At 32.9% G+C, this 19,215-nt stretch overlaps 1 protein-coding gene across 1 annotated transcript in view; it reads right to left on the reverse strand.

Moving 5' to 3' along the window:
- LOC134727713 (GATA zinc finger domain-containing protein 14-like) overlaps positions 1 to 8,519 on the reverse strand; it is a 47,699-nt gene extending 39,180 nt beyond the window's left edge. The window contains exons 1-3 of the mRNA XM_063592097.1: positions 8,499 to 8,519; positions 4,040 to 4,184; positions 489 to 596 (exon numbers count right to left, since the gene is read on the reverse strand). Of these exons, the coding sequence (XP_063448167.1) occupies positions 489 to 596; positions 4,040 to 4,184; positions 8,499 to 8,519 (274 nt within the window). The remainder of the gene's footprint in view (positions 1 to 488; positions 597 to 4,039; positions 4,185 to 8,498) is intronic.
- Between the last annotated feature and the right edge of the window lie 10,696 nt (positions 8,520 to 19,215).

Here is a 19,215-nt window from a genome sequence, read left to right on the forward strand (position 1 = left end):
AAGTCGGGGGCAAAAAGTGCTTAACTAAAAGGCCTTTTCGAAAACTGTCGCTAATAAGTGACATTATTTCATATCGGTTAAGAAGTAGCTTCTATTATTCGATAATAAGGGGGCCCCATGACCTTCTTTATTCCGTAGTAAAACATCTATTGGTCGTTATCAGATTTAAACGGACTAGAAAACCGGTTGTTAACAAACTTTTATATGTTAATGATATGCGGGCGTGGTTTCTCTGTTTATAGTGATGTCAATTTTAGATTGAAATTGTTGAAATTGTTTATTACTTGTTTTCGTTAATTATAAAATTATAGAAAACTTTATTTTGTATTCATATACATAAAGTATAACTTCGACTTGAGTTTTGAATGTCGGTTGTTTTTAACATAATTAACGGAAAGTTGTTTTCGAGATCAAAAGTGTATTGTGACAGGATTTACTTTTGTATAATCGTCTTCCGTTTAATTTATTTATAACTAAATTATACCTACCTAGGAGTACTCCATTTCTATCTTTCGTTTCTATTTCTGTCCAGTCTACTTCAATTTCAGTGTATGATATACCAACTGCTTCCACTGTATCCGGTGCTCGTGCTGGAACTATTATACGATACATTTCAACATAGCATAAGTTAATGTTATTACTACCACTGGGTCGATACCTCTGCTGGTGGACTGCTATTCCCCGAGGATATCACCAGCCCCGTAGCCTGTACTCTGGTACTGGCATGAAAATACGGATTTTTTGGTGTAATAAAATTGGCTGTTACAAAATTTTGGTTCTCAATGCTCTTCAACTTCGTACTTTATTTGGCCTTTTTAACTTTTTTGGATTTGATCGTCACTGATGAGTCTTTTGTAGACGAAACGCGCGTCTGGCGTATATACTAAATTTAGTCCTGGTATCTGTGATGAGTTTATTTAGAAATTATTATTAATTAATGAATGTATCTCCTTCATGCACAGCTCTGATTCCTTTCACGGATTTGGCTATACTTTTTGGAACTTTTGAATTATAGCTCTTTATCTTTTATATGAGCTATGGATTTCACATATTTTGGCCAAGAGTATCACTGAAGAGACATGTATTGTCGAAATGCGCATGTGGTGCAGACAAATTGGCACCGTTAATGTTATTATGATCTTTAGTACTTTTATATTTCAATGAACATGCATGTAAATGCTACATTTGTGATATATTCATAGTAACGACAATATATTCTTTATTTCAATAATAAACATTTTGATGTTCATCCAATGGTTTGATTAACTAGCAATAAATTATGTTAGCCTTCAATAGAGACCCATGTGGCTTGAAATTCTTCTCGAGGTGGCAGATGAAAGCAATCATACGATCAAACGATCCAATGCAGAACCACAGGGTATCGGAGGACACTAGATGCACGGTATGCAAGCTCTTCATTGTGTAGATAAGCCCTAATGTCAACAAACCTATTAGAAAAATAACTCCCCCGCCTTGTAGAAGACTCAGGCGAAGTCAAGTGCTATGGAAGTAAATCTGGACAGAAAATACGAGAGGCTGAACTCATTAGCTCAATTACAACAGTCGCCAAAGGAAAAGAACATCATCAGAAAAAAAAAAACCCACATCAACAAACATCCCCCTGTAATTAACAGGCTCCTGACAGGTACACACAAATGCAGCAGATTTAAACGGTGTAATGCCAACCTTCACCCTAAACAACAATAAGTGAACTCACCTATGATACAATATAAATACACACGCTAAATAAACATTGACTAACAAAATGCATTACCCATTGTGTCAGCAGGTCAAAGTCAGACGAAAGTAGGATATGAGAATGCTCATAGTTACCGAAAGCTAGTAAAAAGCCAGAAATTTCTGTTAATAAAAATTATGCATTAAATCAAAATTCAATTAAAACACATCCCGGGAATTAAGTGTTTAAACGACATGTACAGTCTAAGAAAGCATGACATGTGCAATGCCAATTTAAAAGTGTTGACTGGCAGATACTTAGGATTTAACCTTATGATAAATATGTGTCATAAACTCATCATAGATCCCAGGATTTAAATTTCGTATATACGCCAGACGCGCATTTTGTCTACAAAGACCCATCAGTGACGCTCGAATAAAAAAATGTTAAAAAGGCAAAATAAAGTACAAAGTTGAAGAGCATTGAGGACCAAAAGTTCTTAATAGTTTTGCCAATTACAGCTAAGGTAATCCATTCCTGAGGTAGAAAAGCCTTAGTATTTCAAAAATGATTTTTTTGGGTTAACAGTTAATTTATAATTATGAACATATCAATGATAACTCATGTCAACACAGAAGTGCTGACTACTGTGTTATACATGTTATACATGGTATTTTTAGATAGCTTAAATCAATCGTCATCAAGAAAATAAACTTTATACATAAAAAAAAAAACATTCGAAAAGAATACAAATTTCATTATACTTTAACTTGTTGATGACAAAATCGATGTTAGTGCAAATGTAGGCAATTTTCATCTTATTACAATATTAATATGTAAAGATAAGCTTTGCTATAAAGTGTGTTTAAAGGTTTGATGAGTTTACACAGTACAACCAATTTACTAATAAAATCTAAGTAAAAGTAGTTTATGATAACGAAATCTCAGACTTCATCATTTACCAGTAGTGTATTGATTACGATCTTTACAATCTATATATCACTACACACACCGGCATAATAAAAGAGTTTGAATATATAAACACTTCATAATGGAGCCAAAGGAACACTGCCGTTTAAAAAAGGCAATGAACAATAGGGAATGAAAAATCGTATCTTTTGTCGTGAATTATTATAACATGGAGTTTCCCTTTAGAAATCAAAATTTTAAAAGCAGGTTTTCGCCCTAGGAGAGGTTGTATCGACCAAATCTGTATATAAAAAAAATCATAGGAAAATTCACAGAATATCAACGGAACTGTATACTAGTCTTGTAAACTTTGAGATAGCATTAACAGGAATAGTATTTGGAAAATATTAAGATCATATGGTACAATGTTTTACACAACATATTATAAATCTCCTTTAAGTGTAAAAGCATTCTACAACAGCGTCAGGTGTAAGGCTTGGTATAGTGATACACACTTCCATGTTAAAAAAGGATGTGTCATGACATCTACACTTTTCATCATATGTAAAGACTTGATTTCGAGACAAATAACAGCTAATACACTACTTTGAAAGACCTACATTTTGCTGACTATCTAGCAATAATGTCTCACAAACATCAACATATTAAAGAAACAACGATTAGTGACTAAACTACCAAATCATATAAGACACAGGGTACTGACATATAAAAATTGAAATCAAGACACTAAATCTATAATCAAGTATATCAGCCCAAACATATATGAAAGTAAATATTTATAGCGAAATGCTTCATACTTTATTTCTTCTGATTTTCGAATCCAAAGGATACAAGTAACCTAATTCGACAGTCTGTTTAACACACCAAAACATTTTTTTTGAAAAGGGTAGTTTACAATTTTTCATATTTATATCAAAGCACTGACACCAGGGAAGGTGACTACATTTGGCACATATCCTACTATTGTTGTTTATTATTTCCCCCTTATTTGATAATATCAACGCACTTGGTCTTACTCGTTTCATTTCTAACTTGGGTTGAATTTGTCTCATTGTCAACTATGCTACATCTCCTTGTTCTTTTAATTTGAGAGATGATAACATCGATAAACTGTTATCGACTCTGGCTAAAATCCAAATTCATGTTAACCTGGCATATTCACAAACTATTTAGTCTCCATTTGCAGAAAAAAAGAAATAAAGTGATATTAATATTTGCCACGATCTGGAATCTTCTTTCATATTAATACACAAAAAGCGAATATAAATTGCCGCGAAAGCGTTAAAAGGAGCTAAACACGAGAGAAAAAATAATTCGGAAAAACAAGTTGATGTACACTATACGATAAAAGACTGTATTCTGAATGCTAGTACATAGAGGGCAGATTGAGAGATTTGGTTTTAATTAAATCTGAAAAATTAGATTCCTTACCATCCGTTAATGTTTGGCATTCTATTGTTTGTGTAGGTTCATTACCAGATGATGTATATGTGTAAAGAGATAATGTGTAGATACCATATTCCCCAAGTCCACCGTATGTGTAAGTTTCTACATAGTAGTCATTAACGTCCAATTGCTGAAATTAAAATCATATTATCATATAAGGTAATTAATTAGAATTAAGTTAATATGTCACAAAAATGACTATTTGGACGCGACATTTAATTTTGAGACTGTTCGAATTTTCTAAGCAGTGTCATTCTTAATGTTTTAGTTCTTTACATACAAATGTATTTAAAATTAATGTCTCACAAAAGTTGAGACCAGAGAAATACCATAAGTTACACTACATGTTCACGGGAAGTAAGGTCGTCATCTCGAGGAGCGTTTAGTACAGTGATTTTGTCATAATTTGGTTAAGTTGGTCATGGATAAGTTATGTAACTTCCTAAAACGAATGCCTCAGTTCTTCCCAATTCCCAATACAAAAGTCAAAAAGTCTGAAAAGACCAGTTTTTGTCTGAATTTGCATGAATTTTTACTCGACATTCTTAATTTGTCTGAATAATTTTTAAAAATTCTTGACTAAGTATGAATTTTTCTTATAAGGTTCTTGATTTTTCTTGACAAGTGTCTTGACAGTATGAACATTGTCTTAAAATTTCTCGACACTTCCTGTATTATCTGATAAGAGTTTGGATTAGTCTCGACAAATTCTTGACTGTCTTAAATTTGTCTCGATCTGTCTTGGCATATTCTTGACTTTCTAGATAATTTATGAATATGTCTCGACACATTCTTGACAGTCTTAAATATGCCTTGACACTATCTCAACAGTATAAATTTAGCATTAAATGTGAACAGACTTATTCTGCACTGTTTATGCCATTCGATTACTGTTATATACTCCTTTTTAACATGGCTAAACTAAACGATATCAACAATTGTTAGGACTGATTTGAAAATCAGTACCGAAAGATTATTATTTTACTATCTAAACCTGCGGTCACACCTTAGCTGATAGCTCTAACGAACGCCGAACGGATGAAAAAAGGTTTATGTTGACAAAATTTGTATCCGTTCGTATACTGACCAAATAAAACGGACGGACAAAGGATGCCTAATCTATCTACTAACGGACACTTCAAGGATATGCAATGTACGATAAACTGAAACGTACTGGACAGAACGGACGTCAAAAGTACATCCAACTGACGAGTACCGCATAAAACGGACACCTAACGGAAGCGTACCGGATATAGAGGATAAGCGGGAAATCAAGCTGAGCGATATTTTTAAAACATATCTTTCATGACTAAGCAATTATGTTGCCCACCTCCTTTGTCTTATCATTCTTATCCTTTCGACAACTAGTAGGTTAATATTTGAAAGTTCAGTCGGACCTACATATGATATGTTCGATAGTGGAGACATGCTTTAATTACTTGCTAAAATGTATTTGCTCTAGGGTGGATAGTTGTCTCATTGGAAATCGGCCGTTGGAAATCATACTGTATTTTTCATATTGTATATTACTATGTGTTTTCTTAGATCATAGTTTATTCCGAATACACCAACTTTTAAAACAAATGTTATTGTTGAAATTCATTAATACATTGCTCTAGTGGTTTCTTTATATGTGCTTTTTCTATATTTATGATAATTATAATGCTAATATCTTAGTTTTACTGTAGATGAGTGATTTCTTGAGAGGTGAATTTTTGCGAGTAAAAGATCATCTTTAAGGTGGCTCGCGGTTCTAAATCAAAATTTTATTTTCATATAGGATTTCGCTCTATTTTTCCACAAATGAATTTCATCTTATACTAAATAGAAAAATAAAAAAAAATAAAAAGATGGGTTCGTCGTTCATTTACACTCACAATCTGCCTTTGAAAATAGCATAATTGTAAAGTTACTTTTTTTCCCCTGTTGAACTAATAGGAGGAAAGAAAAGTAATAACGAAATAAATATTTTTTTTTTTACAGAAATCGCTCAAGTTTTATAAAAGTTTAGTTTAAATATAGCTTTTTTGAAAATAATGATACAAATATAGGTCACCGATGAGTTAAAAACATATTTCACTTTTAATGCCAAAAACTGTCATTTTTGCACCAAAGGAATATAGTTTGGAACTTTTGCAATGATATATACACTTTTAAAGTCATCTGGGGCCATCACAGATTGAATTTTTTAATGTTTTTGTACCATATGATAGAGTAACAACTAATAAAGGTAATACATAAAATTTATAATGAAAAATAACTGGTTTTCCCCCTGAATTTTTATACCCTCGGGCGTCCTTAATTCGTAAAACTCAGATCTACTCGTCTTGAACAAAACAATAACATTAGAAAACATCGACACTATATTGACTCAAAATAGGATAGAATGGGTTAAACTCGAAAATAATTATCTGCGAAAATATTGTTAAACAGTATTTTAATAGTTGTACATAATGTCTGTTTATTTTGATCGTAACACTTCCATTATTCACGACAGGCCGGAATCTCATAACTGAACCATGTCAAACATGAACTTAACCATGACACTAGTGAACCAAACCATGTAATCTTAAATTGTGTGCAAATGTAGGCTTTTTTTTTTAGAAATAATTGACGGCAGATTGATACCATAACGAAACATGGGATCTAACGGACAGTAAATAATAACTGTATTAGAAACGAACAACAACTTATAAATTTTTACATAAGCCAGCTTTATTCTGTGTCAAATAATAACCATATGATAAAAAAATTAATGTACTAACATATTATCGATAAACAAAGATTCTTACTAGCTTGAATTTATATTCAGAGGTTCATTTAGCGAAAAATCCGAATGTTTATATTGTGTGATTGATTGTCAATAAAAACTCTTAACACAACCATGTCTAACTTAACCAAACTATGACAAAATCACTGTACTAAACGACCATCGATATGACGACCTTACTACCCGTGATGTCACGAATGGCTCCATTACATCATAGGTATCATTAACGCATATCAATCTAGGTGGATATAGACCAACATCAACAACCAATGCCAACATATACTATATACTTGTTCGAGTGAATACAACCAACTCATTGGATTAATAGGTATACCAATAGACAATTACAGCACGATATAAGGTACATTGTTGAATGAACAGCCGCATGGGATACCATCATATCCTTCAACGCACCCCATGTTCTACCAACAATAATGAAACAGCAAACACATATCAAGAAGGATCTAAGGAAGAAAAACAGTTACGCACGATATTGTGTCACAATTGGTTACATCAAAATTTTACGCGGATTATTGAGAATATTTTATTTTTATTTCGCTGGCATTAATTTTTGGCACGTCAATAAATTAATTGATATTTGGTTGTACTGAATCTGCACGAAATATTTCCACTGGAAGTAACTCAAGCAACAAACAACACGATATATTCATTTTGGTAATACATAAGTCTATATGAAATATATACTGTATGCTAATGAGACAACCGTCTATCCACAGACCAATTGACCTAGTCTGAATAACGTAATAAAATGTAATGTTTCCCCATATAATTCCGAAAAAAAAAGAAGAGGTCAATTTTGCTTTTATAAAAAAAAATGTGGATAATTACAAGTTAAACGGGTCTTGCTTATAAAGTACACTTTACTTCAATTAAATTAAAAAAAATAAACGATTGTCAGACAAAAAATAGTTAATTGTATTCATCTCAGATGTTAACAAGCTTCGTATGATATAGAGAGGTGTATGGTCACTTTTAAGGCACAATTTTATGTTCACTTTCAAGTTCTATACATATAAATCTTATTGCAGAGAATAAAAAAAAAATCGCAGTTTTACGCTTCACAAATTTGAAAATAAATTGACGATTTTTTGTCCTCTCGTAACACAGCCTTTCACAACATAAGAACCTCATCTAAACGAACAACCCCGTCATCGGATTTTTTTTAATTTTAATACTCTATGGTCTTGTTGATAGAAAATTCTATCTGAGGAAATATATACAGATGATCCACCATAAACAGCGTCCTAAATCGACAACGTTCAAAGCGTATGAAAATCGTCCATTGTACAAACTTGCAAGACATTTGATTTGTTTGAAAACGAAGTCGTTTTGACTACGCAAATTTTCAAAAAGTATATAACTGTTTTGTGAAGTTTAAGTACAATTACGGAAAAGCACTATTTAGCATGCAAAACATCTTAATTTTCAATAAATAACGTCGTAACTGACACTTTATTTGCAAAAAGCGGCAAAATACGACGTTGGACATCTTGCAAGACATTTGCCAGGAGTCGTTGTTTTTATATATGTGGTGTGAGTGCTGATAAAAGAAAGTAGATTTTGATATGGTCTATCTGTGTACTTTGTGAGCACAATTCATAAAAACAAAATTTTACATATTCTTAAAAAAACCTATACATTTTAATAACTTACCATTTTCTTAAATCTGACCATGGTGAAGACTTGTTTTTGCCAAAAAATAGCTTTTGTCTTTACATCAACGCATATTCAGTAATATTATTATACTTTATATATTCCGCATATCATTCATGCGAATTTTCTCGGATATTACACTGTTTTTAAGAACACAAACACGCCTGCTAAAGTGATTATGCGTATAGTATGTTACGTCTGACACGCATATTTTTTTTACATTTTGTTAATATGTTTGTCCTTATTTTAGACAATTGTGAAATATGGCGAAACTATTTCCAGATTTTTTCGGAATAGAATTCACCTGTCTGTCTATGGATATAAATTTTATATAACTTAACTATTATGGTTTTTTAGAAAAGCTGTTAATCAGTGAGGACTGGTTGGTTTCACAGAATGGACGCAATAACGTGCGTAACGTCTACTCGAGCAAAAAATACAACACAAGACATTATAAAATTGACAGAAACCAGTCACAAGCATTAGTAAAGTATAAAAAAAAAAAAGAAAACCAAACACAAATGTACGTGACGAAAAAAGCAGGGATTAGCTAACAATGATATTACTAAACAAGCAAAATAGAGAGCAACACATAACATATATACAGATAATACTACTGCAAGACGTTATATTCAGAATGACGAGAATAACACCAATCTAGGACGTGTAAAACTAACTCTTTCAAACAACTTATCATTGAGTACATTTAGATGGGACAGACTTCCATCTGACGTTCCCCTCTAAAAGGGGAGCTCAAGTTGTTAGTCCCATACAACTGAATGGACCTGTTCTGTTAATCATACTGAATAAGAAACATAAAAAGATGGTCAAAGAACGGAACCAAACTAACAAATGAATGCCATCATTATAAGTACTCTCAATGTGCAAAAACGGGAAGTCAAATATTCATTTGTTCAGAAATTTACTTAAATCCTAGAAAAATCCGCGCGAGCTACAGATGGAAGCATGCATGCATTGTGTGTATTGAGTTATTTAAAGGAAAAAGATGTCAACATTGAAAATGAAAGAAAGGTAAATCATTTGATAGACCGATTCGATCCTAAAGATATCATTCTTATACAGGTAAAAACAATGATAAACATATATTTTTAATAAATAATATGAAATTTAACAGACCTAGAAATTTCAAACGCACGTTCGTTTCTATTTCTATTTATATGACTATTGGATGTCAACTCGATAGTTAATTAGATGACGTCTAGACTAAAAAAAACACACACGAAATGAAATTACATATCATCAATCCCATGCCCTGTAAATTGGTTATTTTAGACTTTTTATAATATGAATAAATGTTTTACATGGTTATAAATGAAATGTCAGAGTTTGGGTCAAATCGATGAACATGAATTTGACACCCTTGGGACATTCAAACTCACAACGAAATAGCAAAAAAGGAGAGAAAAACAGAAGACAAGCAACATTACACAAAACACAACATAGAAATTAAATTAATGTTTTGAATGATAAATTATCACATTTCAAATGTAGGACAACATAGAATGTGTTGACAGTTATCAAAGGTACCAGGATTATATTTTTATACGCCAGACGCATATAAAAAAGTATAAGTTTAATATGTAAGAAAGAAAGATTTCTGGCACATGACTGATTGCTATCATTAGTATTTTGGTTTTTAACTCTACACAAAAAAGCAAGTATGTACAAATGTCTGTCATTGTATCTCATTTAAATAAATACATACCGCGACTACGTCAGTAATTAAGTTATCGGTTCTTGCCAAGTTCAGAATGTATCCTTGAACAACTCTGCTTGGATCGCTTGGTCTGTCCCATGTAAAGACCAGGCTGGTGGAGCTTGCAGGTGCACATGCTAGATTTGTGACTTCATCTAAAAATTAAAAAAAAAAACTGACTTCTGAGTAATGGACATCAACTCATGTAATGTAAATTGAAAATTATACTATAGCGGGTTTCTTTACACTATGTTCCCAGTGTTGTCAATTTGTTAAGGGAGACGGAAGTAAATAAGTACTTCTTGTTTCAGAATCCCCATATTTCTATTGTATAATTGAAATTTTTGCACTTTTGAAGAAAAAAAATATCGTTTTAACTAAATAACTATAATATTATCCAAATATATTTTACATTCTTTTCCAATAAAAAAAATCTTTATGAGTATGCACTTCGCTTGGACTTCATCGGATATTAAAATAAAACACTGAAATAACTTTTAAAAATATTTCATTGACACTGATTTTTCTTCTTCAAATATATCACCACAAAATATTCACTCCAGTATCAATTATGGAAATACATGTATCATTTACCAAAAAAATACTTTTTTCATTTCAATTTAAACTTGCACAAAACTGCTATAACTGGCTCACGCGCACTACTGGAAAATTCAAATACAAAAAAATATATATTTATTATTAAAAAATATTTCATCATGTGGCAAACAATCAAAAAGTAAAATCACAAAAATACTGAACTCAGAGGAAAATCAGTTTGGAAAGTCCATAATCACATGGCAAAATCAAAAAACAAAACGCATCAAAAACGAATGGACAAGAACTGTCATATTCCTGACTTGGTACAGGCATTTTCAAATGTAGAAAATGGTGGATTAAACCTGGTTCTATAGCGCTAACACTCTCACTTTAATAACAGTCTCATCAAATTCCGCTACATTTACATGATGCGTTAAATAAACAGTCACAATTAATAAAATAGTCAAAATATGGGTACATCAGTCATCATCGTATAACAATTTAACAGGACACAAAAAAATCTACTATCTACGAACACATGGATTGATTTGAGTGTCTGACGTCAGAAAAATTATACACGTCACCTAAATTTGTGGTTCAATGTGCATACAATAGTTATTAAAAGTACCAGGATAATGAACAATTTTAAAATTTACATAGGCAATGAACGCATACAGGATTAAAAAATCAAAAGTATGTAAGAATAAATTACAGAAATAGACCGAGATTCAAACTAGTCCAAAAGTTATACATAGAATTTATGAGAATCCAAAACTTTTAAAAGGAACAATTTAACAGGACACAAAAACCTATCTACGAACACATGGATTGATTTGAGTGTCTGACGTCAGAAAAATTATATACGTCACATCAATTTGTAGTTCAATGTGCATACAAACAATTTTAAAATTTACATATTAGGGAATGTACGCATACAGGGTTAAAAAATTAAAAGTATGTAAGAATAAATTACAGAAATAGACCGAGATTCAAACTAGTCCAAAAGTTATACATAGAATTTATGAGAATCCAAAACTTTTAAAAGGAACAATTTAACAGGACACAAAAACATCTACTGTCTAAGAACAAGGATTGATTTGAGTGTCTGACGTCAGAAAAATTATATACGTCACATAAATTTGTCGTTCAATGTGCATACAAACAATTTTAAATTTTTCATAGGCAATGTACGCATACAGGGTCAAAAAATCAAAAGTATATAAGAATAAATTACAGAAATGGACCGAGATTCAAACTAGTCCAAAAGTTATACATAGAATTTATGAGAATCCAAAAATTGTTAATTCCACTACGCCATTGATTGATTTTGACGTTTGCGGTTCAACATATATAGTAATTCATAATAGAAATATATCATAATGACATATTATAGACAAATATCATACTGACGGGATCTTTTAAAGTACAGAGTCACGTTATAAGTAGAAAAGAAATACAAAGAGTCACATATTCAAAACAAATCACAAAAAAATGAAAGCCAATACAAACACATTGACGAGATGTATAAGTACCGAGCCACGTCAAACTGATATCACATAAAACCATTCAACAGTAAAAGTAATTTTAATAATAGAACAAAAACAAATAAAAGAACAATAAAACATGTTGTTAAGATGATACACAACATCAGTACGCAGAATCTATACATCAAGACCATCGTGTATTATTTGAGAAGTTAATACGGAATATTTATCAACAAGGTCTTGGTACCTTCCGATGAACTTTTTTTAGAAAAAGGACGAGACGTTCTTTAACATACCCCTGGTTCATCAACTTTCTACTCAGACACTGATGACGTTTTACAAAGTCTGAGTAGGAGCGACAAGCTCTTGAATATCGAATAAGTTGGGAAATATATATCCCATATGCAGGTGAAGTTGGTATATTGCTACTAAGGTGGGGGAAATTTATTATTTCGAAATTAAAATCGTCTCGTTTGTCATAGATTCTGGTACTGACATGACTGTGTAAGTCAAATTCGAGATATAAGTCTAAAAATGAGGCGGAGGAAGCCGTGTCTGTTGTTTCTTTAATCTCGAGTTCTGGGGGATATATTAATGGAACCCAATCAGAAAAGTTCGGATTGTTTAAGGAAAGAACATCATCAATATATCTGAAAGTGAAATTAAATAATCTGGCTTCTTTGATCCTCTTGTTTTTGACAAGTAACTGGAGGAACTCCAATTCATATGAAAATAAGAAGAGGTCGGCAAGAAGAGGCGCACAGTTTGTTCCCATAGGTCTACCTCCAAACTCAACAAATATGTTGTCGATAAGAAACTCCAGCATACTGACTACTTGTTCTTCTGTGTAGCATGATTTACCTTTTTGTTTGTCACTATTTACGAAATATGCTTTATGAAATCTCAAAGTAATAAATTTATAGCGTATGCTACCATTTTTATGTTGAAAGGCATTGTGGATAATTTCTTTTAGGCGATTTTTCAATTTTACATGGGGAATGGTGGTATACAGGGTTGAAAAATCAAAAGTTTTGATGGATCGTCGATGCGTGCTGTAAAGCGGTAAATATGGCTTGACCACCCATGCAATGTGTCATATCTTTCCAAATACCCAAAGTCTATTCAGAGCAGATGTTAGATGGTTTCTAGTTTGGTTTTTTAAAAAGAATTGAAAGGGCTTTTCATACGACTTGAATACAATTTCTCTTTTTTATTTGTAGATATTATTCTAGCAGAATTGGGTAATTCAAAAATTTATAATCAATAACTAAGTACACTTTTAGAATAGTTGTTTGAACATAGAGATGTTATTTTGATTTTAAATGTCAACTGTTCTTCAATTTTAGAAAGCGGAGATTGAACTACTCCCTCAATAAAGTCTCAAGTTTTTATTTCCGCCAGGAGGACTATTCTAAACATAGTCACAGACTCATCCCTTCGTGTCCCTATTATATGTTAAATGCTTCCTGGAACTGTGCATTTAAGACATTGGCTTTGGTTAGTTGTGTCGTGATGTAAGAGACTTGCTGATTTAAAAGGTGGTATGCGACTCCCATCTGACCGTTTATGCTTAATGTACGTCCAGAATGCCTTTCATAGTTCTCTTTTGTGTTTGCTCTTAATGTCTGTATATCAAGCACTGTCTCTTTTATCTGCTGTTTTTTTTTTTTTTTTGGTGTCTCTGTCCCTCCTTCTTATCAATCTTCTTCGGTCTGTTGTTATCCATGGGTATTCATCTTTTTTACGAGCAGTCTTAGTTGGTATATATTTAGTAACGCTATCTTCTAGTAATAGGTTCCAGATGTCATTTACAGAGGACTTGTTATCATAAAGTTATTTGGTTGTGGATTTAATATTGTGAAGGTATTCTTTCACATTTGGCCATTTTTGACTTTTTTAAAGGATGATCTTTCTTGGTTTCTTTTGTAATTTTGCTTGTATTCTTTCCAATTCAGAATAAATAATGTTATGTTCGGATAGGCCAGGTATCACTTCTGTTCTTCTAAAGATACCTTGGTAATTTGTTATAAACAAATCTAAGGTGTTACTGATGGCTAAATATCTCAGGATCGCAACTAGCTTTATTTTAGTCATATGAAATTACCTCTATGTATAATTAGGTAAAACGCATGAGACTAGCCTAGAAATATGATTGTATCTAAATAATGCGTTTTTGTTTCTTCAAACTAAAAATAGAAGGAGTATATATTCTATATTCCGTCTGCATTAAAAAGTATTATACGTACGATGGTTTGTGTTAAAATATAGGTTAATCTATTATGTATATATGAAAGATTATTTACTGTCCAAAAGGAAAAAAAGAAAGAAATGAAATATACTTACATAAAGCACAGATAGAGTGAAGAACTACCAGGACAAATACAATGGTCAGTACTTTCTCCATCTAGGTGTTTAACCTATATCTGTCTCGAAGGACAATTCCATATAGCTAATATTTCATAAGAATAATTAATAAAAGGTTTAAACCGATTAATCAAGGTTTATATTGAAAAGAGTGTGTGTCAAACAAGTAGACTTACTTAATTTTGTTTAATCTAATTTAAATTTTAATCTTTAATCTTTAGTATTGATGGCATTAGATTTAATGCAGTATTTATTGCTTGAATGATAGTTTGAGGAACATGAACTTAAGTCAACCTTTTAAACGAATTTAAATCTGTTAGTAAGGTGTAGTATATAATATTTGCTCTGTAACGATGACATATTTAGTTAAACAGTAATTAGACCTGAGGAAATTTTATAGCTGAAGCATTATATACATAGTAACTTAGATGAAATCATTAAATCATCATATTTTCTTATCCAAAATACCTCCCTTCTCTCCTTCTAGACCAAGCAGTGTTGTTGTTTACGAAAATAAAGTTAAGTCGGGTGAAATCAATAATCAATATTATCACGACAAAAAATGTTCTGCTGGGAACCTTGTTGGTACATTGAGTCGACGGAGTAAAATCTTAGATGCAACTTTCCCCTTCCCTCTTTTCGTAACGATGCAAGATTAAAATGGGATGGTTGAGATTTAAAACGAAACTGAAGTTAAAATATCATATCTAAGTGTGGACTGCTGTCGTCAGTTGTCGTTTGTCATATTGCAATGTTCCCCTTAGTATGTTAATTATATATTGCTTGGAATATTAAGTATATCTGATTCAATACATTAAGTATTCTTTTTACTTCGTGTATTGTATCTGATACGGTATCCCCTGTTTTAATTCCTACGGGAAGGTATACCATCTACCGAAATGAAAAAGGATTTTTATCAGCTATAGTGAGAGGAGGGGATAAGGTTTCTGCGCAATGCTAGATGGCGTTGTCGTAGAAAATAAAATGTACAGGTTCTAGCTCCGCTCGGAAAGGAAGTTAAGAAACATATTTACTCTAACATCTTTATGTTAATTTTCTAGGCACTTTATATATACATATATATTGAGGTAAATTATTTGGCCTTCCTACTACCGTTTCGATCCCTAAAATCACCTAAGAGACATTAATTGTCGAAATCTGGATATGGTGTACAAATGTTTGCACATCATGTTTGCTGTATGCCAACTTCTCCGCAATTTTAGTGTTTTCTGTTTGGTTTTAAATAAATAATTCAGATTCATATTACATCTCGTGATCAATTTATTTGGCAATCGTCACTGGCAGTCAGACGGGTTTAAGAACATCAGTTGTTCGACCTGTTAGTCAAATGCGTTTTGTTACAATATACTGTTTACTTGTATTTGGTCTTTTGATAAAAGTTGGTTGTGCTGTATTTAGACACCTCTACCAAGACTTTTGTTTTACATGCACTCGTATAAAAATTTCGGATTTTATCCAACGCAATCATAGGTTTTATGTCTAAATACAGCACAAACAACAACACCCCTAGTTTTTGGTGGGGTTCGTGTTGTTTATTCTTTAGTTTTCTATGCTGTGTCATGTGTACTATTGTTTTTCTGTTTGTCTTTTTCATTTTTAGCCATGGCGTTGTCAGTTTGTTTTAGATTTACGAGTTTGACTGTCTCTTTGGTATCTTTCGTCCCTCTTTTATTACCACTGGGTCGATGTCTCTGCTGGTGGACATTTTGTCCCCGAGGACATCATCCGCCCAGTAGCAAAACTACAATTGCATGAACTCACGAAGAACTAACAGGAAACTGGCTCGGACGTCGCCCAGTATAAAAAGGTCCAAAACAGACGTCAATATGGACACGGTGTCGTCTGATACGGCAGGTGTCCCCTCATCACCAGACATGACAAATATCCCAAACACGTCTCATTCACATCATCGTCCTAGTGACAACAGCATATACATATACAGCCTTGTTCAGTTCTCCATAAAGACATTTTGGTCTTTTGATGACACAGTACAACACTGTCGCATTTCAAAATGTGAGACCAAAGGCTGCAAAACTTGTGCTATTTTAATTACAGATGCTGAATTCACTAGCAATTTGACCAAGAAGTCATATTTTACCAGAAGTTACGATGATCTGAATTGTAAATCGATAAATGTCGTCTACGAATTAGAGTGCAACCTTTGCGGATTGGTATACGTCGGTGAAACGAAAGGAAGGCTAAACAAATGTATATGTGTGGTCATAGATCAGACATTAATCTCAATGCTAACGACATTCTTTACCAGCATTTCAATCAGCCCGATCATTCCATCGTTTCTATGACAGTTCGAATTATCGAAAAAATATACCATAGCTCGAACAATCCTAATCTTTCAACGACTCTCCGTAGACAAAAAGAAGACTACGGGATTAGACAATTGGGAACTGCAACACCGTATGGCTGCAATGACAAAATTGATGGTATAGGTATTCTATCTAGTCCTTCGTGTAACTCGGTGAATGTGATGAATATTTTCAACTCGACTCCTCGACGTAGACGTAGTCATGGCCATCGTCATTATACATCACCCTCTCTGCATGATGTCTCTATTAATGACTTGCTGCCATGCATACAAAATCCGTTAGGTATTCATCACATTCGCACGAAACTTTATTCATTACCCCTTTCAAAACTTCATTCTATGTTCAATTCATGTTTGGAATCCACTGTTACAAATCATCATTCAAACCAATACAAACTACAAGCTATAAATTCGGATATTGGTAGTCACAGACTTTTCAAGCCAGTTCGCATTGGAAAAGATGAAAAAGAGAAAAGATCTTTTCTAAATCTTTCCTTTGTCAACAAAGGTCTCGATGGCGTCAACCTAGGCAATATCCTTCATCATAAATTAGTTCAATCGAAAATACCTCCTTATTTCAAAGACCAGTCTGTTCCAATAATTTCTTATACCTATACCAAACATATTGCAACTAAAATTTTCAATTACAAACGCGTTTTGCAGGATCTCGATATTGACGACTTCAAGTCCAAACCTCCTGATTGCACTTGTGCTAGTTCCCAATTCACATATAATCCTGCTGGCCACGTTATTACCGGTGACCTTAACATTGTTAATAACACTTCTCTACGAAACGTGTTATCGAAAGGTCCGAAATATCGTGAGCCTAAATCCATCAATTGGAAATACAACTTTAACAATTTGATGGATTCAGTCGAGGATTATGCCAGGCAATGGGCTAAGCGCGAGAAGGAAGACGTAGACACTCTATCCGAATGGATTAAGGCAGTGAGTTCGCTAATACAAATCAGAATTAAGAAACTGAATGGGTCCATCAATGCCCATGCTACGTCAATCTTCAAAGATCCAAATTTTGCTAAACACTTATCTGACCTCCATGATAAATATGTTGTTGTCTTCGCAGACAAAGCCCCAAATAACATCGTTTTTGTCTGTAAAAGTCATTACATTAATTGCTTGATAAACGAATTAGGTATAGACAATTCACTTGGAAACCAAACATATACCCTCACGACACTTACTAAAGAGGAAATCCTGGATAATCATAGGTCTGTTCTTTGTTCCTTTGGTATTTCAACCAAAGATGAAGAACTGGATCTTCCATCACTGTATTGGATACCTAAATTACATAAGTGTCCTTACAAACAACGGTATATTGCTGGGTCTTCCAAGTGCTCCACGAAACCCCTTTCTAAATTATTAACATCTATTTTATCAGCAATCAAAGACGGGCTTCAAAGTTATTGTGAAACTGCCTATTCTAGAGGTGGCGTGAATCAGATGTGGATACTTAAAAATTCCAAAGATCTTTTAGAGTACATACAATCTAACTCTCTTTCATCTTGTAACAGTATTAAAACATTTGACTTTTCTACTCTTTACACAAGTATTCCACATTCCAAACTAAAAATCAAATTAAAAGAGTTGGTATTACTTGGCTTCATAAAAAAGAATGGCCAACGTAGATACAAGTATCTTGTCTTAGGGAGGGATAAATCCTAATTTGTAAAGAATCATTCTGATTCAAACAAAAAATTCTCTGAAACCGATATTGTCAAGATGCTTGATTTCTTGATTGACAACATATTTGTTACGTTCGGAGGACGTGTTTTTCAACAGACTGTCGGCATCCCAAATGAAAACAAACTGTGCCCCTCTACTTGCTGACTTGTTTCTTTATTATTTTGAGGCTGGCTTTATGCAGGAACTTCTTAGGAAGAAAGATAAGAAGTTAGCAATATCCCTTAACTCTACTTTCTGCTATATAGATGACGTTCTTTCACTAAACAATTCAAAATTTGGTGACTATGTGGATCGAATCTATCCCATCGAATTGGAGATAAAGGTTACTACAGATACAGTTAAGTCGGCTTCATATCTTGACTTACATCTAGCAATTGACAATGAGGGTCGGTTGAAGACAAAACTTTACGACAAAAGAGATGATTTCAGCTTTCCAATTGTGAACTTTCCATTTCTAAGTAGCAACATTCCAGCAGCACCTGCATACGGGGTATATATCTCCCAATTGATACGATATTCCCGTGCTTGCATTTCCTATCAAGATTTTCTTGATAGAGGGTTACTGCT

Source organism: Mytilus trossulus, chromosome 8 (assembly GCF_036588685.1).
Source record: "Mytilus trossulus isolate FHL-02 chromosome 8, PNRI_Mtr1.1.1.hap1, whole genome shotgun sequence".
In the NCBI taxonomy this organism is placed as follows: domain Eukaryota; kingdom Metazoa; phylum Mollusca; class Bivalvia; order Mytilida; family Mytilidae; genus Mytilus; species Mytilus trossulus.